Consider the following 25,478-nt stretch of genomic DNA (forward strand, 5'->3'; position numbering starts at 1 on the left):
TGATTACAGTAGTATACATTTGACAAAACTCATTGAACTGTATGTTTAAAGTAGGTACATTTTATTATATGTAAGTTAAATTTACAAAAAAAATGATTTTAAGAGTTTAAAAAATGAATTGGACTTACCACAATTTTTTTAAAATTCAAAGCAACAGACATTTAATATATACTTAAATATATTCTAACTGCTGTGTTGGGGGCTGAGGATACCAAGATGAATACAAAGTCTTATAGGCCATAGTCTCTGTAACCTTGAGAAAATTACATTATGAAACAAGAGAAGAAAAAAAAAAAGCCAGAGATCCCCAGTCTTAATAAGTGGGAAAAGGGTACCTCAGGCAGCAGGAGTGTCATGACGGCTATGCTTTAGAAAGATGCTCCAGCAGCAATGGGAGGGAGGGAGGGATTGAATGGTTTTTGAGCTGAACCAACATCAGTGGTTCAGATTAACTTTAGTGGCAAAATCCATCACTAAAACTGGGCAGAAATTAATAAGGTAATGTATTTCAATATTGATTTTTAGCTAACAGTCCATCATTTCTCAACTGGCTTAATATAGCATTCTCCTTCGTAGTCTTCTGCCTCCAGGCTCTCCCCTTTTAATCCATCCTCCACAAAACTACCAGAGGACTTTCTAAATTGCAAATCTGACTGCATCGTTATTTGGTGACTGGCATTGCCACGTCCCAACATTTACCAGTTGAAGTAATGCATGGGCCCAGGAGTAGTGCCTGAGGTAATAAGGATGAGGCAGGAGTTTCCTTAGGGATGCCACTGTTTGGCTTGGATGCTGATATCTTTTGCTGAATGTCTGCTAGTCTACATGTGCATTAAGGCACTTAGCTTCATCAGTATGTGATCTTAGAACTAACTCAAGCTTTCTAAGTATCAAATAAATCTTAGAAGCCATTTTTAAAAAAAAAGAGGGTTGGTAAGTTTGACTAATAACAAGTTTTTAAATTCTGTATTGTGAGGGGAAATTAAAACCGAATAAACATAGTGTAAAAATAAACAACAAAAGTGGGGGGAGGGGATATTTGCAATACCAGGATAGCCCAAACACTAGTTTCCTCACATTACAAAGAGCACTTTAAAATCAATAAAGAAAAGAGTAATGACTCAATAGAAAAATGGGTAAAAGTTATAGGTAGTTGGTTCATAGAAAAAGCTAGTACACATATGAAAAGATGCCTACTCTTATAAATAAAAATGCATGTTAAACAGTTTTAGAATACTGTCTTTATTGTATGGCAAAGATTTTTAAATTTTGTGATGAAGCTAGTAAAGCTGTGGGGAAATTCTCTTATACTGTTTTACATAAACTTTTTGTAGGGTAGTTGATGATACCTATCAAAACTTAAAATTGTATACTCTTTGACTAAGCAGTTCTTTCCCGAAGAATCTATCCCACAGAAATATTTACTTAAGAGTATGGAAATATTCATTGCAAAATGTTCTTTGCAACATCCTTCATAACAGGGAAAAGTTATAACAATTTAAACAGGGTAATTAATTATATTATTGTGCAGCTGTTAAAAAGAATGAAGTATAACTCTGTGTGGTGATACGGAAAGATTTCCAAGATATATTTACTAAAAAAAAGCAAGTTGCAGTATTAGCATGTATTTTCAGTGTAATATGATTCTATTTTTTGCTTTAAAGAAATAAAAAGATATGCATATATATGCTTTAGAAGGTCTTTTTATCTATTTCTGAATGCAGTATGACAGACGGATGTTCCAAAGACTGTCTTGAAAATTTTAATGCAAAAATGTCTTGGATTTTATGTCCAGAGCCAGAGCAGAGCTTAGACTGAGTATTGTTACTGTGATGCTCTTGATGCTGGGTGGTGAGCTAAAAGTTTCTCCTCTTTTACAGTGTTATCTGATCTAAGCCTAAGGAAGCTCGCCTCTTAGGAACTTTTTGTTTGGCTTAGCAGGAGTTGCTCCAAAAGGAGACCGGTCCTGTAGAGAACTGAAGCAATATGCTGGGTCTCTGAGCTGAAGCCCGGAGAGACAGGCAGTTCATACCAGAATTAGTCCTGGTTTCCTTTACCACAGAAACCCAGAAAAAATTGTCTTTCTCTCCCTTTTCCTAACTTGCTAGACCTGCTAGCTGTTTAAGAGACCTAGAGGAAATTAATCTTCTTAAAAGGAAGAATTAAACTGAATACTTCCTTCCTGTTCAGAAAAACCCAGAGTTATAATTAACCTCTTGTAGTGTTTGAACCCAGTCCATCTGTGCAGGACATACAGTCTTAGGGTTTGGCCTTCAGAGCACCAACCATGCACCAGATACTATTCTGGGTACTTTTCACACTTCATTCAGTCCTTAAAATAGTTCTCTTATTTAGGTATTATCTTCATATTTATAGAAGAGGGAAATGAGGCTTAAAGTCATTTGCTCAGTGTCATACAGTCAGCACCCCAACAAAATCGGCCACTGTTGATGAGTTGATTGCTAGCAACATCTGCCACATATATCAGATGTCTCTGTGTTACAGACACACACACGTGCACACATACCCGGGGGGATAAGAGAGTAGTCACAGCTTCCTAGTCTTAGCTACACAGGGATGCAGAGGAGTACAGATGGCCCCCACAAACTAAAGTCAGGAATTGGGGATAGGCAGCCATGTTACAAGGTCAGAATCAGGGTGATAATTAAAGCCACATGCGAGATGACGTTATAGACTGGCTAGAAACCCGTGAGTCAGTGTAGGAAAGCAGAGAAAAGAAACAGAAATGAGAGACCATGGGAGATAGGCAGGAACCTTGGTTCCTTACTGTTCAGTTCAAGCATCCATATGACTTAGCTGTACTTGGTTTCCTGTCCTTAGATGTCCTAGAGATTGCATGAAGTATCCTTTACTTAAATAACAGAACAAAATTAAGCTAAGAATTTGTGGTTGACATAACCCTGTAACTGGAGCTATTATGTGGTAGCTGTGTACTGACATCTGAAGATGTAGGTGTTACCAAGATTAAACTAGGGTAGTCTCCTCTGGACTTCTTGGTTACATTCATTTTGATCTCTGGGACTTCTGGAAATAACTTGCTGCTGAAAAAGGGACAAAGGCCTAGCAACACATTGTATTGACTTATAGTTAACTTAAATATAAGCCCCCCAGCTGAGCCTTGCCTAAGCTACCATAGGCGACCATGGGCCAGATTATGGTAGGAAAGATAACCTTTTTAAAGAAGACTTTTAAACTGGCATAATATTTATAATTAAAGCACTCCTAGGAAGAAGAATCATATGGAACCAGAAAGTCTAAAGCCAGAAGAAAAGATGTGTTTAGTTTGCTGAGGATTTAAAAATAATTTCCCTATAAGTATAATGCTTAACTGGTGTGCTTGCCTTCTTTCTTCCTTCTCTGACAAATTCTTAAATATCCATTAAAGCTTACCTAGGTATTACTCCTTTAGGAAGTTTTTTCTCAATTTTTTTCCCCTTCACCCCCACTTAGAATAGATACCCTTGCTCTGTGCTACCATAGTATTCTGTGCTTATCTCCATTAGGCATGAGATCATTCTCTCTTCTGATCTTGTATAATCTTCAATTATTACATGCATCCTATTAAACTGAATTTGCATGTCTGTTTTTTCTACTTTTTTGAACCCCTTGAGGACAAAAACCAACTCTGATTCATCTTGTGACACACAGGAGATGCTCAGTAAATATAAAGGCAGCCAAACCATCAACTTCATATGAGGGCATGGATTTACCTGTTTTGTTTCACTGTCATATCCCCACTGTCTAGAATATGCCTGGCACATTTTGGGTACTCAGTGAATAAATTCAAATGAATAAAATGTTAGTTGAATTGCCCTAAGCCTAAGCAGTCTCTCCAGCCTGTAGGATCTGAACCTGTTTTTCTTTCTCAAGACATATGCACCAACACTGAAAATTTATTCTTATAGAAGCTTTCAGTATTTTTGTTAAAAAGGGGAAAAGGATATCACAGAATACTGTATACCAAATACTTGGTTCTAAAGTCAGTACCTTTTAATCTAAAACAATTCCCTGTTTACTCTTCCAGATTATATCTGTTTTCTTTGAAGGAAAAAAAAAACTGAAAACAAAGCATAGGGTTAACTCAGCAATCACCTTTTCTTCCCAATTACAGCTCTGCTGAGAGAAGAGGCAAGAAAACCCAAGCCTTTAGTATTCTCTGCAGACTTGAGTTCCAGGCCCTATAAAAGTAGGTTTTCTGTTCTACCTCTTTGCTAACTAATATTTTGAAGGACTGACTTGAAGTAGAAGACGTTTAGAGGATTTTAAGTCTCTTTGATTTGCTTACAAAGACAGAAAAGCCAGAATGCAAAAGTAGCCAAATTTTTCCGTTTGCCATGGACATAATTTTAAGACTTCCCCTGAAAACTTACAGCCACAAGGAGGACCTGATCACAGATCAAGGCAAAATGCTAAAAATAACAGATTTAAGCAGAACTAAACTAAAACATGTGTTTTTTCAACTGTTGGTTTTTTAATGCTAGTAATATTAATAATACAGAAACGTATTTAGAGTTCATTACATTTCCAAATCAGGAAAGCTCTGCTTCCTATCTCCAAAAATCAGAAGGAAAAATTATTGCCAGCTGTCTGGCCTAGAGGGATTACACTCAATCATTCACACATTCACTCATTCGTTTATTCAAATAAATATTTATTTAGCACTGACTGAATGTTTACTGGTAGAGAGACAGTAAGCAGAAAATTTTAAATCCTGTGGAAAGTGCTGTGGTTGCAGAAAACATGGGATACTAGTTAATATGGTATAGTGGAAAGAGTCATAGGCTTTGAGATAGATGTGGAGTAAGTTTCCGCTCTGCCAGTTATAAAAGCTGTGTTAACCTTAAGCAAGATAACTAACCTTTCTAAGCCTTGATTTCCTCACTTATAAAATGAGGACCATAATACCTACCATGAGGATTGCTGTAAGAATTTGAGATATGTATATTAATTTCCTAGCATGGAACTCGCACATGATATGGATTCAAAAACAATACATACAGACCTACTAGAGAATGGACTTGAGGATACGGGGAGGGGGAAGGGTAAGCTGGGACAAAGTGAGAGAGTGGCATGGACGTATATACACTACCAAACGTAAAATAGATAGCTAGTGGGAAGCAGCCGCATAGCACAGGGAGATCAGCTTGGTACTTTGTGACCACCTAGAGGGGTGGGATAGGGAGGGTGGGAGGGAGGGAGATGCAAGAGGGAGGAGATATGGGGACATATGTATATGTATAACTGATTCACTTTGTTATAAAGCAGAAACTGATATACCATTGTAAAGCAATTATAGATGTTAAAAAAAAAATACATATAATTGTCTTTGGTATGAGAGTACAGAAACCTGCAAGTGTTATGAAAGCCTTCCAAGGAGAGATGATATTTGAGAGCAGTCTTATGGCTCCATAAATTTTCACAAAGTTAACACTCCTTTGTAACTACTATTCAAGTCAAAAAATAGAACATTACCCAGTTTCCAGACACTCCCTTCAAGCACCTATCCCCCCAACACACAAAAGTAACCACTATCTTGAGCATTAAATAAATTTAAGAAGATAAGACCAGATTTATACTTTAGAAAAATCACTGTGCCTGCAACACAGAGGGTGGTTTGAAGGAAGAAGAGACATGATCAGATTGTGCTTTAGAGAGGGTGTTCTGTCTGTAATATAAAGGATAGATTTCAAGAGGTAAGACTGGAGGAAGAGAAACCAATTAAAAGCAGCTGAAGGAATCCAGGCAAATAATGACAGTGGCTTAGACTAGGCAGTAGCGGTAGAGATGGAGAGTTGACAGTTTTGAAAGATTTGGCGGATAAAATCAGCAGTGTTTGGTGACTGGTTGTATGTGAGGAGTGGAGGAAGGAGGAGGAAGCAAGATGATTACCACATTTCTGGCTTGGGTGACTAAATGAATCTCCATATCACTAAGCAAGGTAATCAGTGTTTGGGGTGGCGGGAGCATGTTTGGGAGAAAGATGATGGGTTCAGTTTTAAACATTGTTTTTAAGGTACCTGTGGGTCATCTAAATGGTGGCAGAGTCCATCAGGCAGTTGAAAATGTGAGACTAAACTAAAGAAAAGAGGTCTTGGCTATGGGTCTACATTTGGGAATGAGCTGCAAAGAAGCCACCAAGTGATCTATCTCAGGGAGACGAATAGCATGAGAAAAATACAGGCAAAAAGAAAAATCCTGAGAAACACCAAGTATTTCAGGGGAAACAAAGAAAGAGGTATCAGAAATAGGAACAGGGCTTCCCTGGTGGCGCAGTGGTTGAGAATCTGCCTGCCAATGCAGGGGACATGGGTTCGAGCCCTGGCCTGGGAAGATCCCACATGCCGCGGAGCAACTAGGCCCGTGAGCCACAGCTACTGAGCCTGCGCGTCTGGAGCCTGTGCCCCGCAACAAGAGAGGCCGCGACAGTGAAAGGCCCGCGCACTGCGATGAAGAGTGGCCCCCGCTCACCACAACTAGAGAAAGCTCTCGCACAGAAATGAAGACCCAACACAGCCAAAAATAAATAAATTAATTAATAAAAAAAAAAAAAAAAAAAAGAAATAGGAACAGATCAAGAGAGTGATGCCACAGAAAGTAAGGGAAGAATGGCCTATGACTGTGAAATTTGGAAGATTCAAAAAATATTTTTAAAATACTACCCATAATTCTGCTACTGTGAGATAATTGTGAACATTTTAGTGTATTTCTTTCCATCATTTTATTTATTTTTATATATACATATACACACTTCAGATTGTGCTGTAGAAATAACTGCTTTCTGCTTTTTTTTCCTGAATTTTTGAATTTTATTTTATTTACTTTTTTTATACAGCAGGTTCTTATTAGTTATCCATTTTATACATATTAGTGTATACATGTTAGTCCCAATCTCCCAATTCATCACACCACCATCCCCACCCCCACAAGTCACTTTCCCCTCTTGGTGTCCATACGTTTGTTCTCTACATCTGTGTCTCTATTTCTGCCCTGCAAACTGGTTCATCTGTACCATTTTTCTAGGTTCCACATATCCACGTTAATATACGATATTTGTTTTTCTCTTTCTGACTTACTTCACTCTGTATAACAGTCTCTAGATCCATCCACGTCTCTACAAATGACCCAATTTCGTTCCTTTTTATGGCTGAGTAATATTCCATTGTATATATGTACCACATCTTCTTTATCCATTCATCTGTCGATGGGCATTTAGGTTGCTTCCATGACCTGGCTATTGTAAATAGTGCTTCAGTGAACATTGGGGTGCATGTGTCTTTGAATTATGGTTTTCTCTGGGTATATGCCCAGTAGTGGGATTGCTGGATCATATGGTAATTCTATTTTTCTTTTTTAAGGAACCTCCATACGGTTCTCCATAGTGGCTGTATCAATTTACATTCCCACCAACAGTGCAAGAGGGTTCCCTTTTCTCCACACCCTCTCCAGCATTTGTTGTTCGTAGATTTTCTGATGATGCCCATTCTAACTGGTGTGAGGTGATACCTCATTGCAGTTTTGATTTGCATTTCTCTAAAAATTAGTGATGTTGAGCAGCTTTTCATGTGCTTATTGGCCATCTGTATGTCTTCTTTAGAGAAATGTCTATTTAGGTCTTCTGCCCATTTTTGGATTGGGTTGTTTGTTTTTTTAATATTGAGCTGCATGAGCTGTTTATGTATTTCGGAGATTAATCCTTTGTCCATTGATTCATTTGCAAATACTTTCTCCCATTCTGAAGGTCGTCTTTTCGTCTTTTTTATGTTTTCCTTTGCTGTGCAAAAGCTTTTAAGATTCATTAGGTCCCACTTGTTTATTTTTGTTTTTATTTCCATTACTCTAGGAGGTGGATCAAAAAAGATCTTGCTGTGATTTATTTCAAAGAGTGTTCTTCCTATGTTTTCCTCTAAGAGTTTTATGGTGTCCGGTCTTACATTTAGGTCTTTAATCCATTTTGAGTTTATTTTTGTGTATGGTGTTAGGGAGTGTTCTAATTTCATTCCTTTACATGTAGCTGTCCAGTTTTCCCAACACCACTTATTGAAGAGACTGTCTTTTCTCCATTGTATATCTTTGCCTCCTTTGTCATAGATTAGTTGACCATAGGTGCGTGGGTTTATCTCTGGGCTTTCTGTCCTGTTCCATTGATCTATATTTCTGTTTTTGGGCCAGTACCGTATTGTCTTGATTACTGTAGCTTTGTAGTATACTCTGAAGTCAGGGAGTCTGATGCCTCCAGCTCTGTTTTTTCCTTCAAGACTGCTTTGGCTGTTTGGGGTCTTTTGTGTCTCCATACAAATTTTAAGATTTTTTGTTCCAGTTCTGTAAAAAATGCCATTGGTAATTTGATAGGGATTGCATTGAATCTGTAGATTGCTTTGGGTAGTATAGTCATTTTCACAATATTGATTCTTCCAATCCAAGAACATGGTATATCTCTCCATCTGTTGGTATCATCTTTAATTTCTTTCATCAGTGTCTTATAGTTTTTGCATACAGGTCTTTTGTCTCCCTAGGTAGGTTTATTCCTAGGTATTTTATTCTTTTTGTTGCAGTGGTAAATGGGAGTGTTTCCTTAATTTCTCTTTCAGATTTTTCATCATTAGTGTATAGGAATGCAAGAGATTTCTGTGCATTAATTTTGTATCCTGCGACTTTACCAAATTCATTGATTAGCTCTAGTAGTTTTCTAGTGGCATCTTTAGGATTCTCTATGTATAGTATCATGTCATCTGCAAACTGTGACTGCTTTACTTTTCCAATTTGTATTTCTTTTTCTTCTCTGATTGCTGTGGCTAGGTTTCCAAAACTATGTTGAATAATAGTGGTGAGAGTGGACATCCTGTCTTGTTCCTGATCTTAGAGGAAATGCTTTCAGTTTTTCACCACTGAGAATGATGTTTGCTGTGGGTTTGTTGTATATGGCCTTTATTATGTTGAGGTAGGTTCCCTCTATGCCCACTTTCTGGAGAGTTTTTATCATAAATGGGTGTTGAATTTTGTCAAAAGCTTTTTCTGCATCTATTGAGATGATCATATAGTTTTTCTTCTTCAATTTGTTAATATGGTGTATCACATTGATTGATTTGCGTATATTGAAGAATCCTTGCATCCCTGGGATAAATCCCACTTGATCATGGTGTATGATCCTTTTAAAGCATTCTTGGATTCTGTTTGGTAGAATTTTGTTGAGGATTTTTGCATCTATATTCATCAGTGATATTGGTCTGTAATTTTATTTTTTTTTGCAGTATTTTTGTCTGGTTTTGGTATCAGGGTGATGGTGGCCTCATAGAATGAGTTTGGGAGTGTTCCTTCCTCTGCAATTTTTTGGAAGAGTTTGAGAAGGATAGGTGTTAGCTCTTCTCTAAATGTTTGATAGAATTCGCCTGTGAAGCCATCTGGTCCTGGGCTTTTGTTTGTTGGAAGATTTTTAATGACATTCTCAATTTCAGTGCTTGTGATTGGTCTGTTCATATCTTCTGTTTCTTCCTGGTTCAGTCTAGGAAGGTTGTGCTTTTCTAAGAATTTGTCCATTTCTTCCAGGTTGTCCATTTTATTGGCATATTGTTGCTTGTAGTAATCTCTCATGATCCTTTGTACTTCTGCAGTGTCAGTTGTTACTTCTCCTTTTTCATTTCTAACTCTATTAATTTAAGTCTTCTCCCTTTCATTCTTGATGAGTCTGGCTAGTGGTTTACCAATTTTGTTTATCTTCTCAAAGAACCAGCTTTTAGTTTTATTGATCTTTGCTATTGTTTCCTACATTTCTTTTTCATTTATTTCTGCTCAGATCTTTATGATTTCTTTCCTTCTACTAACTTTGGGTTTTGTTTGTTCTTCTTTCTCTGGTTCCTTTAGGTGTAAGGTTAGATTGTTTATTTGAGATCTTTCTTGTTTCTTGAGGTAGGATTGCATTGCTATAAACTTCCCTCTTAGAACTGCTTTTGCTGCATCCCATAGGTTTTGGATCGGCGTGTTTTCATTGTCATTTGTCTCTAGGTATTTTTTGATTTCCTCTTTGATTTCTTCAGTGATCTTTTGGTTATTTAGTAACGTATTGGTTAGCCTCCATGTGTTTGTGTTTTTTACGTTTTTTTCCCTGTAATTGATTTCTAATCTCATAGCATTGTGGTCAGAAAAGATGCTTGATATGATTTCAATTTTCTTAAATTTACTGAGGTTTGATTTGTGACCCAAGATATGATCTATCCTGGAGAATGTTCCATGTGCACTTGAGAAGAAAGTGTAATCTGCTGTTTTTGGATGGAACATCTTATAAATATCAACTAAATCTATCTGGTCTCTTGTGTCATTTAAAGCTTGTGTTTCCTTACTAATTTTCTGTCTGGATGATCTGTCCATTGGTGTAAGTGAGGTGTTAAAGTCCCCCACTATTATTGTGTTACTGTCGATTTCCTCTTTTATAGCTGTTAGCAGTTGCCTTATGTATTGAGGTGCTCCTGTGTTGGGTGCATATATATTTAAAATTGTTATATCTTTTTCTTGGATTGATCCCTTGATCATTATGTAGTTTCCTTCCTTGTCTCTTGTAACATTCTTTATTTTAAAGTCTATTTTATCTGATATGAGTATTGCTACTCCAGCTTTCTTTTGATTTCCATTTGCATGGAATATCTTTTTTCATCCCCTCACTTTCAGTCTGTATGCGTCCCTAGGTCTGAAGTGGGTCTCTTGTAGATAGCATATATATTTGTCTTGTTTTTGTATCCATTCAGCAAGCCTGTGTGTTCTGGTTGGAGCTTTTAATCCATTCATGTTTAAGGTAAATATTGATATGTATGTTCCTATTACCATTTTCTTAATTGTTTTGGCTTTGGTTTTGTAGGTCGTTTCCTTCTCTTGTGTTTCCCACTTAGTGAAGTTCCTTTAGCATTTGTTGTAGAGCTGGTTTGGTGGCGCTGAATTCTCTTAGCTTTTGCTTGTCTGTAGAGCTTTTGATTTCTCCATCGAATCTGAATGAGATTCTTGCCGGGTAAAGTAATCTTGGTCGTAGATTCTTCCCTTTCATCACTTTAAGTATATCATGCCACTCCCTTCTGGCTTGTAGAGTTTCAGCTGAGAAATCAGCTGTTAACCTTATGGGAGTTCCCTTGTATGTTATTTGTCGTTTTTCCCTTGTTGCTTTCAATAAGTTTTCTTTAATTTTTGTCAATTTGATTACTATGTGACTCAGCATGTTTCTCCTTGGGTTTATCCTGCATGGGACTCTCTGCGCTTCCTGGACTTGGGTGGCTATTTCCTTTCCCGTGTTAGGGAAGTTTTTGACTATAATCTCTTCACATATTTTCTCCGGTCCTTTCTCTCTCTCTTCTCCTTCTGGGACCCCTATAATGCGAATGTTGTTGCACTTAATGTTGTCCCAGAGGTCTCTTGGGCTGTCTTCATTTCTTTTCATTCTTTTTTCTTTATTCTGTTCCGCGGCAATGAATTCCACCATTCTGTCTTCCAGGTCACTTATCCGTTCTTCTGCCTCAGTTATTCTGCTATTGATTCCTTCTAGTGTATTTTTCATTTCAGTTATTGTATTGTTCATCTCTGTTTGTTTGTTCTTTAACTCTTCTAGGTCTTTGTTAAACATTTCTTGCATCTTCTCAATCTTTGCCTCCATTCTTTCTCCGAGGTCCTGGATCATCTTCACTATCATTATTCTGAATTCTTTTTCTGGAAGGTTGCCTACCTCCACTTCATTTAGTTGTTTTTCTGGGGTTCTATCTTGTTCCTTCATCTGGTACATAGCCCTCTGCCTTTTCATCTTGTCTATCTTTCTGTGAATGTGGTTTTTGTTCCACAGGCTGCAGGATTGTAGTTCTTCTTGCTTCTGCTGTCTGCCCTCTCTGCTTTCTGCTTTCTTTATTCAGTATTATTTCATGAGCATTTTGCTGTGTCATTAAAAAATTCTTTACGATCAGAGTTTTGCCTATATGATATTCTATTACATATGTGTGTGATTGTTCTTCCATTGTTGGATATTTGGTCGTTCTCTATTTTTTGACATTAAGAAGAATACCTTTTTGTGCAAAGATCCTTTTTTATTATCTGATTATTTTGTTTATTCAGCAAATATTTATTGAGCATGATGTATTTTCCTTAAGATAGATTTATAGAAATAGAATTATAGGATAAAATAATAAGAATGTCTTCAAGACCTTTGTTATGTATTGCCAATTACTTTTCAGAAAAGATTTTACCAGTTTATACATTGTATGAGAAGTACCCTTATCACTAATGAGAATTATTTTAAATCTGCTAATTTGTGAGAGAAATTGCATCTTTTTTTAATATTTATTTCTTAAAAATATTTTTATATATTTTTGAACATTTATATCTATTTACCTATTAAAAATGTTAATCTTTTGTCCTGTATGTAACAATTATTTTTTCTTTTTTATTTGGTGGAGTTATTTGTTTGCATCTGATAGTCAAATCTGTTGTTCTCCTTTGTGATTTCTTATTTCTTAGGAGCTTATAATTTTATGACATGAGGCAGGTGTTTCTGGGAAGGCTGTGTATGAGAGGGAAGGGAAAAAGTGAGGTTGCCGGGGCCCAGGGCAGTGGATCCAGCTGCTAATCTTCAGCCCCAAGGTCAGGATGCTCACAGTGGGTCACAGTGGCCTGTCCCACTTCTTGGCACAGCTTTGAGCTACCTCTAGTTTGAGTACAATGCAGGAAGAGTAATTTTGTCCTCCATTGTGCTGCTAGGCCAACCGCATTATGAGAATTGACCTGATTGCTGAGCCCCAGCAGAAGCAGGTGGGACCTGGCAGGACTGCTTCAGGTCCTCTCCTCAGATCCTTGTCTGGTCTCCTTAAAGGGTTCTGCCTAAAAGGGCTGTGTGCCAAGGCTTGTTTGCTTGCCTCTTGCAGTGACAGTTCTGTTTGGCCTATAGTGTAAATATCATGGCTCAAAAATCCCCCAGCTGTCCATGCTTTGTCATTTCTTCAAAGGGAACTGACTTGTTTTCCACCAGAGGGGGCCAAGGAACATTTTCTACCCACACTGGTTTGGAGCATTTAAAGGGGAGAAAAAAGCTAAGAGTGAGTGTTATTTCATTCTTTGAATTTATATGGAAATTTTTAATCTCCATCAAAGGATCAGAAGAAAAAGGACGTTGAAATTCAATACAAGAGCTTCCAGCTTACACAGAATTCTTCAAAGATGTTTGACTTGATCTTTTAAAAATGACAAAAACCATGAACTGTGTAGCTCCAGGGTTCCTAATTTTGCTTACCCTCCTCAGCCTCCACCTCTGTCTTGCCTTCCTACCTACACTCCATCTGTGTGGTCCTGTGTCAGCCTGCAGAGCTTCATTGAATAGGGGCTGGGAGAGAGGGTGGGAAGTATGAAGCAGCTGTCAGGTTTCTGGGCTGCTTATACATTAACCCCTCTCTCAGGCCACATTATCTCATCTTTCAGAGTCTTGTAACTGGTCTCTTTGTGTTCATTCTCCTTATTCCAAGCCTATTTTCACTGCTATCAGAATTACCTTACTAAGAAATAAAACTGATCATGTCACTTTCCTGCTTAAAAACTACCACTGGCTTGTCTCAGTCCAAACTGTCTAGACTGCCACAGAAGGCTTTCATGATCTGGCTCCATTGCCTCCTTAATCAACCTCATCTCCTACTCTTCTCCTTAAATCCATAATCAAGCTACTTTCCACTGGATTATGAATTCTTTGAGGGCAGAAACAGTATATTTCCAAGGCACAGAACAGTGACTGGCATATTACTACAGTCTTATTAAATGCTAAATTAATTAACTAGTGATTCAAAATTCTAACAAGTTCACAGTATGAGAGAGAAAACTAAAAATCATTTGATAGTCTTTCATTTCCTTTGCTAAGTATAAATCAGAAGCATACTCACTGCACTAAGGATCAGGTTCCTTCTTCCCCATTACAGATTCTTGGTCATTTAGACCCAACATCCTGACTCGATACCCATGAGGAAGCACCATGCCTCCAGGGACCCAACGAGGCCAAATGAAAGAGAGCTCCGAAGCTCTTGACCAAGGTTGCTTACTGCTTGTATCTGAGTGATGTAGTACAGGAATGTTTTTGCCTTCTGGAGGTTCTTCTACACATTGATCTTTGGTCTGATTTTCTTTCTGTAAGTGCTGTCCTAGACTGATCTGATTTCATGAAAGTAAATTGAAGTTAGCTTTGTTGTGGAAATTCTTTGATAGCCATTGGTAAATAAGTACAACTGTTATAATGTGAGGGAGCCCACTCTTAAGTAGAAGGGAAGTTGAAATCTGTGTGGGAAATACTTAGTCATCAGAATGAATTTTAAATTTGCAGAGTCTGAATCAAGCCAGGAGAGTAGTACCGTAGAAGCTATGAGAAAATGAAAGACAAGAAACTTAAAGAAGAGCCTAAAGTTGTAAAATTTTATAATTTGCATAAAAATAGAAGAATCACCTGTAATTCCTCTACTGTGAGGGAGTATAGAGTAGAAATTGTGTATATAGTCTTTGAAAGGTGTTATTCAACCTGTTAGTGTCGGAAAATGTTTTAATCCATTACCATAACAGAATAAAGGAGAAAAAAAATACAGTGAGCTCCATAGATGCAAGAAAAAAATGTTTTTAGTAAAAGTCAGTACCCATTCATTGATGAAAGCTCTTAGCAAGTTAGGAATAAAAGAGAAGTTCCTTAACCTGATAAAGGGTATTTATAAAACCAATAACATGTGCCAGGTATTGGCTATAAAGCATGAAGCCCAATATCTACACATAGAGGACAGTCAATAAATGGTGGCTTTGATGATAGGGAAAAAAAACTGTAACAATCATCAGTCTAAATGATAAAATAGAAAAATTCCCTTTAAAATCAAGAATAACTAAGGTTGACTGAGGGACTTGGGGGGTGGCTCACTGCGCTGTGTGAAGTTTTCTCCGCAGGGGCTGGGTTCACATGGTACGTTCGGCCTCAGTGCGAGGGTCAGGACTCTGTGAGCGGCGGACAGTCCCGGGGCTCCCGTAGGAGTCTAGGGAGGGGCATGGGTCTGGGGAACCCCCATCACAGGCTCCAGCATTCCTCCCCCTTTCCCACGAGCCGCGTTTCCAACTCTGGGGCCTCAGGCTCACCCCACTGGTTGGCCCGGAGCCTCCGTTTCCTCCTAGCTCTGGGCGCCGCTGTCCCCTCCTCAGAGTTCCCCCTCTCCCCATCCTTTCCCCGGTGTGACTTTGCCCCCAGGGGACTTTTAGTCACGTGTGGAGGCATTGTTTCTGTTGTTACAAATGGGAGGGGCTGCTAGTGGCATCTAGTGTGTGGAGGCCGCGGATGCTGCTGGACGGCCTACACTGCACTGAGCAGCACCCGTGACAAAGCATTATCAATAGTGCCCGGGTTTGGAAACCTGCTCTAGGGTCTTACAGTCTTCAAAGCCGTGGATGAACTTAAAGACAAGTTATCTCTGGAGTTCAAGTTTGAGTTGAAACCAGCCTCAAGTTTCACCTGTCCTCACTGACCCGTGGATTTCTGTGTGACCAGGTGGCTTTGGAAGAACTACCAATACATGCTGGCATTTCTTGTTGCCATTGAGGAAATCAGTAAGGACTCCCATCTGCTCCCCAATCTGTCCTTGGGTTTCATCCTCTACAATGCCTTTCCCAGTGACCCAAGGACCTTGGAAAGTGCCCTGTTTTGGCCCTCTGGAGGAAATCAGACTTTCCCTAACTACAACTGCCAGGGACAGAGAAAATCTGTGGCCATTGTTACAGGAACCGCGTTGGCATTTTCAGCCGAGATTGGAACAGTTCCGGAGCTCTGCAGAAGCCCACAGGTCACGTACGGTCCTTTTGATCCCATCCTGAGTGATAAAGACCAGTTCCCATCTCTCTATCAGATGGCCACCACGGACAGCTCCCTGGCTCAAGGAATGATGTGGTTATTGCTGCATGTTGGCTGGACCTGGGTGGCGCTATTTGTATCTGATGATTTGAAAGGCGAGCAGTTCCTCTGGTATCTGAAAACAGAGATGGTGAGGAAAGGTAAATGCCCTCCAGAAGCAGGACCTGCATTGATCACCTGATGGCGTCTGGAGCTGCATCCGTTTCTGAGGAAAATCCAATTTACCAACAGTGCTGGACACCACATATCCTTAGATGAAAAACAGAACCGTGTGACATGATAGGATATCCAGAACGCTATGAATTTTCCTGCTGGTCTTGGGCTGCTGGTTAAAGTAGGAGAGTTTGTCACCAATATTCCATATGGTCAAGGCCTGGTCATCAATGAAGAGATGACAGAATGGTCTGTTGTCTTCAAAGAGGTAGGGAGTCATTTCAGTCTTGGAGATAGACATTAAGGAGGTGTCTGAAGCATGTCCAGATATGAGACTGAGTATGCACCTCCTTAACTCAGCCCTAAATTCACATTTCACATTTAAACTTTTTTCTATGTCATCTTACCCACATATATTCTGAGCTAATGCCTATAGAAAGAACAGGTCTCTGTATAAGCTCTTGTTTTAAATTTCAGGTGTATCTGTTCATGCAGCGGTCAAGTGAATAAAATGAATGGAGTTATGAAGTTAAAAAAAAAAAAAGGATGACTATTAGTGCTTCTGTTCAGCGTTAGTATATTGGAGGTCTTAGCCAATATGGTAAGATAATGAAAAATAAGGATTAGAAAGGAAGAAAGAAAATTGTTTACATAGTTGGTATGACTGCCAGAATCTACAGATAAATTATTAGTATTAAGATTGTTTATCAGTCTTGGCTACAAGATCAAAATACAGTGAATTGAGTTTCTGTTGACCAACAAGAAGAAAATAATTGTTTAAAAGACACCATTTATAACAACAAAAAAACTAAGATACTCCGGATTAATCTTACAGAAAGTATGCAAGACCTTTATAGAAAATGATTTATGTTTTTTTAAATAACTTTTTTTCAAAAGGCCAGAGCATTCTACCTTCTCATGGGTTATTGCCAGTTAATAGTCAAAGCACCATGTTAAGATACACACACGTGCACACACATACAAACATGCAGGCACACACTTTGTAGATAAGTCTTGTAAAAGACTATTTTCTGCATGGATCAGGGAAAGGGCGTCTCAGATTCAGTACACTACCCTCCCACCTCCAGCCTGAAGCTGATAGAGAATGTAGATCCTCTGCTTCTCCAGAACTGCCAAATCCTTGTCATTTCTAATCTCTATCCGTCCCAAGGTGGCATGACAGGAAGGAATTTGGCTTTTCCTTGGATGCACAGTTTTTGATTCTGATTGCATCCAGATAGTCAGATTTCTCATATTTGACCACTCTTTCTTCCTAGGTCAATCACTTCCATCCGGAGTGAACTGATTCCATACCTAGTAAGAAAACAGTTCTCCTCAGCTTCATCACAACAAGGACAAGAAGAAAAAGAAGAGGATCTAAAGAAAAAGGAGCTGAAGTCCTTAGGTCAGTGCTTGAGTTGGTGCAGTAAGGTAGGGGTAACAATATCTTTGGAAGAGTGGCTGGGCAACTTAGCCCAGCCCAAGATGCCTGTCTCAAGGCAGCAGGTTTTCATCTAGCCAACAGTTAGGACAGGCTAGCTGACGCCACTCCCTGAGCTCTGGGTGGGCTTGCTCAAGCAAATCCTGTCACTGTGCTCTTCAGGGACAGGCTAATCATGCCTCTGGTCCATTCTCTGGTTCACAGCTGTGGTTTAGCTGTGTTCCTCTCTAGACCTTTTTGACTTTGAACTCTGCGCACCACTTCTCAGTTCCCCTATTCTCTAGGCTCTGGGAGCCCCACTCCTGACTAAACTCAGCCTCTCCTGTCAAGGGAAGAAAGGTGAAAGGCTGTATAATGACAGTCCAACCAGAGCCAACAGACTATCTCCCTTCCAGGATGTAGGGACGAGGTCAGTCTTGTTTGCTCTCATATCCTTGCCTGGTCCCTGGCCCAGTCCTGGGCTCATAGTAGATGTTCCAAAAAATGTACTTATCAAAGGGATAAATGGAAACAGTATAGCATGATGGTTAAGATATCAGGGCTTAGCATCTCAGACCTGGGTTTGAAATTTTACTCTGCCATTTATTAGCTCTATGACCTAAGGCAGGTTATTTAGTCTTCTGAGCCCCAGTTTTCTTACCATAAAATAAAAGATTCAAATGATTGTTGTACGAGTTGAAAAACTGAGGCCCAAGTCCTGTGCTATTTCTCTCATAGCACAACTATCTGATACGATAATGGAAGCTAGCAGCACAAAGCCAACATGGCTGGTCACCAAAGCCTGGACAGTTGCTTCTGCTACCCCATGGTGTACAAGAGTAATTTATTTTATTTTCCCTAGTAATGCTTGATTGTCAGTCAAACTTGCTTATAGGACCTCTTTTTAAGCATTTTTATATCATACAGTATTTCAAATGTACAGGAAAGCACATTGCCTCTTTTTTTTTTTTTTTACATTGCCTCTTTTAATTTGACTTAGTCTTTCAGGTTTTAGTGGGATTTCCCCAGGGTCCATGCTGCATGGGTGCATTGCGGGGGAAGAGGTTTGAGCTGTGCCCTCTTTCAAAACTTGACTGATTCTGTATCCTCTCTGTCATGTCTCTCATGTACTTGCTCGGTTTGGGTATTTGTTCTGAAGATATTTACAGTTTTATAAAAGAAGCCAATACGCTGACCTTTGCTCCCTATGATGCCTGCTGGAATGCCTGTCGAGGAGACAGCTGGGAAGATTTGTCCAGGTCACAGGTGCGCTGTTACGTCCACATCATGAAAGAGGGGCTCTGCTCTCGAGTGAGCACCCTAGGACTCTACATGGAAGCCAACAGACAGGTGAGAGGATGGGTTTAGAAGAGAAATCGTGGGAGTTCCTGTCCCAGGAACAGACTGAGCCTTTTGTCTTATTTCTTCATTAGATACACAGTGAGTTGTTCAGAATCCCTCTCATTCCTAAGGTTGAACAAGACCTGGCATGTCAGGAGAAACCATTGGGGTACCCAAGTACAGCAAAAGGGGGAGTGAGGGGTCTGGTCCATAGAGGCAGAGCCTCTGTGGCTCCAAAGAAAGGCCAAGATCTCCAAGAAGGCTTAACTTCTGGCCTCTGGGTTGAACAGCTTTCTCCTGTTCTGCTCAGCATGGGGATATCTACAGCACTTCATAAACAAGCAGATAAATACTGTGTAATCATTACTGTGATGACGTAAACATAGGCACACAGAGGAAGCTTTCTTAAGGAGGCAAAGGAGCAGAGTATAGAGTAGCCAGATGGCAAAGCATCAAGGAAGGAATGCCCATGAGAGAGAAGTGTCTGGAAAGCAGCATTAGAGCATGAGGAGTCTTGCCAATCCACCCTTTTAATCCTGAGGTTTGTGAGATATGAAGAATGAGTAGCTTCTATTGAAGGGAAAGCAGTGCCCTGAAGGCAGGCCAGGTTTTAGTTAAGGCAAGGGGTGAAGAAGGGGGACAATGAAGAGGCCGAACGTGTGCAGGAGCTCTTTATTGTGTAGCAGGCACAGGAGGAAGGGAACACTGGGATTGGGATTGAATCCCTGAAGAAAACCTGACTCAAGAATCTTCAGGACCCACACCATGTGGTAGATATGGTCCCAGCCCCAGACCTCAAGCTGGCCTCAACCTGGATTGGTTAAATCCAAGGGAATCCAAGCTAGAGAGTTTATGAGAAATCACAGCTAGTCCCATGTTTGCCCAGGGCAGTCCTGGGTAAAGTTAGCCCCAATTTAGGGTTAGAGGTATAGAAAGCTTCCTTAATTTGACTTTAAGTTCTCTTTCTTCAATTCTATGGCTAGAGTCTGTCCGGCTGGTCTGAAAGCAAGTCCACGGATAGCCTGAGGCCAGAGAAGTATCCTCTGAAGTGTCAGCAGGGGCTGTGCATCAGACAGGCCTGAATGGCCTTGGCTGAAGGGTAATAGAGGAGATCCCAGGGATAGGGACTGAGGGATTAGCCTTCACATCTCCATTGTAGCCAGTCTAGCAAGGCCTCCCTCAGCTAGTGTGACTACCACACACAGTGCTCCGACCAGCATTCTGCCCATTCTGGAGAATCACAGATAGACACACTATCTGTGCCTTCCTAATGGGTCCAGAGCTAAAACACTCCATACCCATAACGTTTTCAGTTTTCTCATACTGGAAAGAGAATAGTGTGAATTTCCCCTTCAGCATTTTATTTTGCCTGGTGAAGAACATGGATGCCTTCTCAGGGTCTGTCCTGATTGTGGAGTTGTCTAACATTACTCCCATCCTCACCTCATGCATGGCCACTGTGGTCCAGGAGGTGAGCAGGAACCTAGGATGACTGTGGTCAGGCCTCAGGAAGCTCCTTGCTCTCTTTAGGCCTCCTCTCCCAAGTGCTGCCTGGGTATCTCAAAGGCTTATCTCACAGCCTCCCAGCTGAGGGAGGTGGCATTAATTTCAGGGAGGGGACTCTCAGCTAGGAAACTAAGGATAAGATTATCTAGAAGCTGCTGTGTATACAATCCCTGTCCTAGGGGAAATGCATCAGCCTGCCTCATACAGACAGGAAGCTATGGCTGAAAACTCCCCACATCTCTGCTGGACACAGGGTTCTACTTAAGGTGCTTTCAGGTGTTTTCTGGTTTGTCTTTAGTGACCAAACCTCTTTCCTCAAGGTGTCCAAATTGCTACCCGTTATCTGTCCGGAAGAATCACTGGTCCATTCATCAGCCCAGATTGTCAGCAAACACCTGGTAAGTGCTGGCTTGGACAGGGCAGTTATGGGACAGTGTCTGGGTGCACTGAGGCTTGTCCTTGAGAAGCTGGTTTGGGGCTTCTCCCAAACCAGCTTCTCAGGTCAAGCCCTGAACCTCATTGGCCCCAGGGAAATCCCAAACTGAGTTCTGGTTATAAAATCTTACCTTCCAGCCCAAGCACTCAAGAAGATTGCCTGGACAGGTGCTGAGCCCAGCCACACAAACCCTGTAAGGAAGGTCCATTATATAGTCTTTGGACTCAGACACAGGAGCTTTCCATCATTATCCCTCTTCTTACCCTGATTTGAGCACTGTCTTCAGGAGAGCACATCTATATACACAAGTGCATGAGTGTGTAAGTTTGAGTTGGTCTCAGAGATATTATATGACCTTGTGGCCCTGAGAAATACTGATGATGATCCCTCTTGCTAAAGTGTCTCTAGAGAAACATCCCATTAGACCCAGCTCAAGGGATCTGGAGGGTTGGTTTGCAGTTGGTTGAGATGGGTGGACAATTTTTATATTTATATTTGCCTTTTGCAGGTTGGAGTTGACAGCCTCATTGGGCCAGATACACAGGTTGGAGAGAAGTCATCCATTAAGCACTCAGTCATTGGTTCATCCTGTGTCATAAGGGATAGAGTGACTGTCACCAGTTGCCTTCTCATGAACTCAGTTACCGTGGAGGAAGGGTATGTTTCCCCTTGTACCCACTTGAGGCAAGGCCCCTGGTATCTCTGGGAGGCTTTGGAGGCCAATCCAGCCTAGGAAAGGGGTCAGCTTGGGGAGAGGAAGAAAGGGGAAAGGATGAAAGAAGGAATAGTGCCTAGGCCTTGGTTTTGGCTCCATAATACTTAATATGGTCTCTGAAAGCATTTCTGTCAGTCTTCTCATACTTATGACAATTGTAGTCCTGGGAGAAGCTGCCTTCTCTTGCTTTGATATTCTACTTGATGGGATGGCCACAGTAGTGAGCCACTGGCAGGACTGGAATGACACTGTACCACTGTCTAAGGGTCACCTTCCCCTACCTCAGTATCCCACAGCAGCCCTGAAGAAAGCAGAGGCCTAGGAGGAATGGACATATAAGCCACTTTCCATTTTTGAGGGAGAGCTTCTCTGTTACAAGTTATAGAGAATCTTTCCCCATTTTTTTTTCCCCATTTTAAGTTGCTTTAGAATGCCCTAAAATCTTAGTTTATGAACAGCCTGAACTTGGAGTAAGACTTGAATGATGCTTAATAAGATTCTTCCTCTGTATGGACCTCAGGTTTTTTCCTTGTATAAAATGCAAACATTAGTGGTGGAAGAGAGGAAAGATATTACCAATGGTTTTCAGACTTTTTAGAAAGGAAACTTTTTCTTAAGATAAATCTTAAGCAGAAACTCATTAGTTAAAACTGGTAAAAGCACAGTTGTTTGGAATATAGTGGGGAAGGGGCACTTATCCTTCCTATAGAATGTGAAAACTGATCTATAAAACAAATTTTAAAAACCACTAGACTAGGGAATTCCCTGGTGGTCCAGTGGTTAGGACTCCGTGCTTTTGCTCCCAGGGCCCAGGTTCAATTCCTGGTCAGGGAACTAAGATCCTACAAGCTGTGCAGCACAGCCAAAACAAAAAACATAAAACACCACTAGGCTAGATCAGTCTGAGATAGATTCTAGCTCTGACATCTGTTGATTTCTCTGTCCGGGAACTGATAGGAGAGAAGGATAGGGGAAGACTGAGGCCAGTAAAAGCTGAACTACCTCTCACAGCTGCCCTTGAGGGATTAAGTGAAGCATTTTGGTGAGAGGCAGTAAGTACATAGGGATAGAACTAAAGGTTAAGCCTTTGCTCTTTTTTTTTTTTTTTTTAATTTATTTATTTAGTTATTTTATTTTTGGCTGGTTTGGGTTTTCGTTTCTGTGCGAGGGCTTTCTCTAGTTGCAGCAAGCAGGGGCCACTCTTCATCGCGGTGCGCAGGCCTCTCACTATCGCGGCCTCTCTTGTTGCGGAGCACAGGCTCCAGACGCATAGGCTCAGCAGTTGTGGCGCACAGGCCCAGTTGCTCCGCCGCATGTGGGATCTTCCCAGACCAGGGCTCGAACCCGTGTCCCCTGCATTGGCAGGCAGATTCTCAACCACTGCGCCACCAGGGAAGCCCAAGCCTTTGCTCTTTAGGAAGAGTGGCTGATGGAAGACAGTAGACAGGGTGGAAGTGAAAAGTACCATAATAAAAAACCAGGAAAGTTGGAGACCATTGGGGATATTGACCACCAAGACCTGTCCTCCCCTAAGCCTACTTCCTGATGACTCCCAGAACCCTGGCAAAGAGGCCTATAACCTTCTGTCAGGAGTTTGAAAGAATCTTTTCCGGTGAATTTGACCAGCCCAAGAAGAAGAACCTGAATTTATTTACATGAGAGATTTCTAACGGCCCAGTCAAATCACCCTTTGGTGAAAATTATGGATGGCAAATTCCATTCATGTGCTGTTTTAGAATCCTTTCCTAAATATGAAGAGATAATCAAAGATTACCAGAGATCTAAAGAAAGCCTCTATCATGAAAGATAGAGACCAAATCAAACAGATAGAAAAAAGCAACTTAAAAAGAGATAGGGACTCTGCAGGGAGAGAAGGATGCTTTCAAACAACCTGTCATTTCAAAGAACAAAAAACAAACTCTAGGAAATTTAAAATATGATAACAAAAAGGAAAACCTCAGTAAAAGAATTGGAAGATAAATTTGAAATTTCACAAAAAGTAGAACAAAAAGATAAAGAGATGGAACATAGAAGAGAAATGATAGAAAATTAGAGGACTAGTCCAGGATGTCTAACATCTGAATAGGAGTTCCATAAAAAGAGAGCTGAGAAATCAGAGAAGGAAATTGTTTAAGAAATAATATAAGAAAATATCCCAGGGCTTCCCTGTGGCGCAGTGATTAAGAATCTGCCTGCCAACGCAGGGGACACAGGTTCGAGCCCTGGTCCGGGAAGATCCCACATGCCGCGGAGCAACTAAGCCTGTGCGCCACAACTACTGAACCTGCATTCTAGAAACCGTGAGCCACAACTACTGAGCCCGTGTGCCACAACTACTGAGCCCACATGCCACAACTACTGAAGCCCGCGCACCTAGAGCCCGTGGTCCACAACTAGAGAAGCCACCGCACAGCAATGAAGACCCAATGCAGCCAAAAATAAATAAATAAAATTAAAAAAAGAAAAGAAAATGTCCCAGAACTGAAAGATACGAATTTACAGAATGAAAGGGCCTACTAAGGGTCCAGCCCAATGGTAAAAATGAACCCACATCATTGTGAAACTTTAGAACATCAGAGACAAAGCATGCTACCAACTTACAAAGAGAAAATAATAGGTCATATACAACTAATCAGGAACTGGAATGGCTTTGGACTTACCAGTAGCAGCAATGAAAGCTAGAAGATAATAGAACAATGCCTTCAAAATTCTGAAGGAAAATTAATTTCAACCTAGAATTCTGTACTCAAGGTAAGTGTTAATGAAGTGTGACAGTAGAATAAAGACATTTTCAGACATGAAAAGGTGTGTCCCACCAAAATGAAAAGTAAACCAAAAGGAGATAGATGAGAAACAAGAGATCCAACTCAGAATAAGGCAAAAAGAATCCATGGGGTGATGGTGAAGGCAGATCCAAAGATGACTGCTATGCATGAAGCATAAAGGGAGCAGTTAGTCCGGAGTGGAATCCAGGAAACACTTATTTAGGAAGATGAAACTGATAAAATGCCAGATATATATAAACATCTTGAAAAATTTAGACAAGTGGCTAAAAGTTAGGTTTGAATTAGTAATAACATAGAACACTAACAAAAACACAACAGTTATTAACTCTGTTTTTAAAAAAAGTTGTACAAGAAAGGAGAAGGCATCAGAGTTTGCTATGTGGCTCAACTATGAAATAGAATTAACATAGTCATAATAAACACTGAGCATTGACCAAAATTATGCTATAGCTATATTGAAAGGATGAGGGTAGGAAGGGGAAAAGGGAGCAGTGGTGGGGAGAAAGGAAAGCTAAATCCTCATCTTCCATTGTGGGAAGTCTACTGACAATGCTTAAAACTGAAAAATTAAGATGTAATATAAGCACGTTATTATCTATAGACATGGAAGTAAATACTGAAATACTCAGCAAAAAGAAGTCAAAGAGTTGTCTCTGGGAAGAAGGAAATGAGTTGAGGGAACAGGGGACTACTATTTTTCGTAATAAAACCGTCAGAACAATTTGCTTTAAACTTCAAGCATGTATAACTTTAACTGCAAAAAAAAAAAAAAGCCAGAAATTTTTCTGGTACACTGCTACCAGTGGTGTGCTGATAAATTGTTAACAACCAGTTCTCCAAAGCAAAAAATAAGTGGCCTGATTTGTAGCATTTGCCAATTCCCATGATATGAAGTTTCCCCCTATGACCAGTGATATCAGTGAACTCTGATTTGGGAAGAGACGCTACGAGTCAGCTCTCCCAAGCAGGACGGGCTGGCTCCAGCACAGCACTGATATAGAAACCTGTCTCAAGTATTTCACCCTTTCATCAAACACTTAAGGACTCACTCTATGCTGAAGAATGTAGTAGGCAACTGAAGACGGAAAACTACATAAGGCTCAATCTCTTCCCTCAAGGAACTCATAAGCTATATGCAACAAGAAGTTACAAGTGCTGTGATAGAAATCTGTATGGTCACAGAAGAGGAAAGGGTCAGAGAAGACTTAATTAAGGAAATGACCCTT

At 40.3% G+C, this 25,478-nt stretch overlaps 2 protein-coding genes across 6 annotated transcripts in view; one reads left to right on the forward strand and one right to left on the reverse strand.

Moving 5' to 3' along the window:
- EIF2B3 (eukaryotic translation initiation factor 2B subunit gamma) overlaps positions 1-25,478 on the forward strand; it is a 153,414-nt gene that overhangs the window by 109,457 nt on the left and 18,479 nt on the right. For all 3 annotated transcript variants that reach the window (XM_082364961.1, XM_082364962.1, XM_082364963.1), the window contains 4 exons: positions 17,326-17,453; positions 18,628-18,818; positions 20,636-20,713; positions 21,260-21,408. In XM_082364961.1, coding sequence (XP_082221087.1) covers positions 17,326-17,453; positions 18,628-18,818; positions 20,636-20,713; positions 21,260-21,408 — 546 coding nt within the window. The remainder of the gene's footprint in view (positions 1-17,325; positions 17,454-18,627; positions 18,819-20,635; positions 20,714-21,259; positions 21,409-25,478) is intronic.
- Positions 1-25,478, reverse strand: part of BTBD19 (BTB domain containing 19) — a 93,161-nt gene that overhangs the window by 13,902 nt on the left and 53,781 nt on the right. The gene's annotated exons all lie outside the window — the stretch shown is intronic.

Source organism: Balaenoptera borealis (assembly GCF_965194805.1).
Source record: "Balaenoptera borealis genome assembly, chromosome: 1".
In the NCBI taxonomy this organism is placed as follows: Eukaryota; Metazoa; Chordata; class Mammalia; order Artiodactyla; family Balaenopteridae; genus Balaenoptera; species Balaenoptera borealis.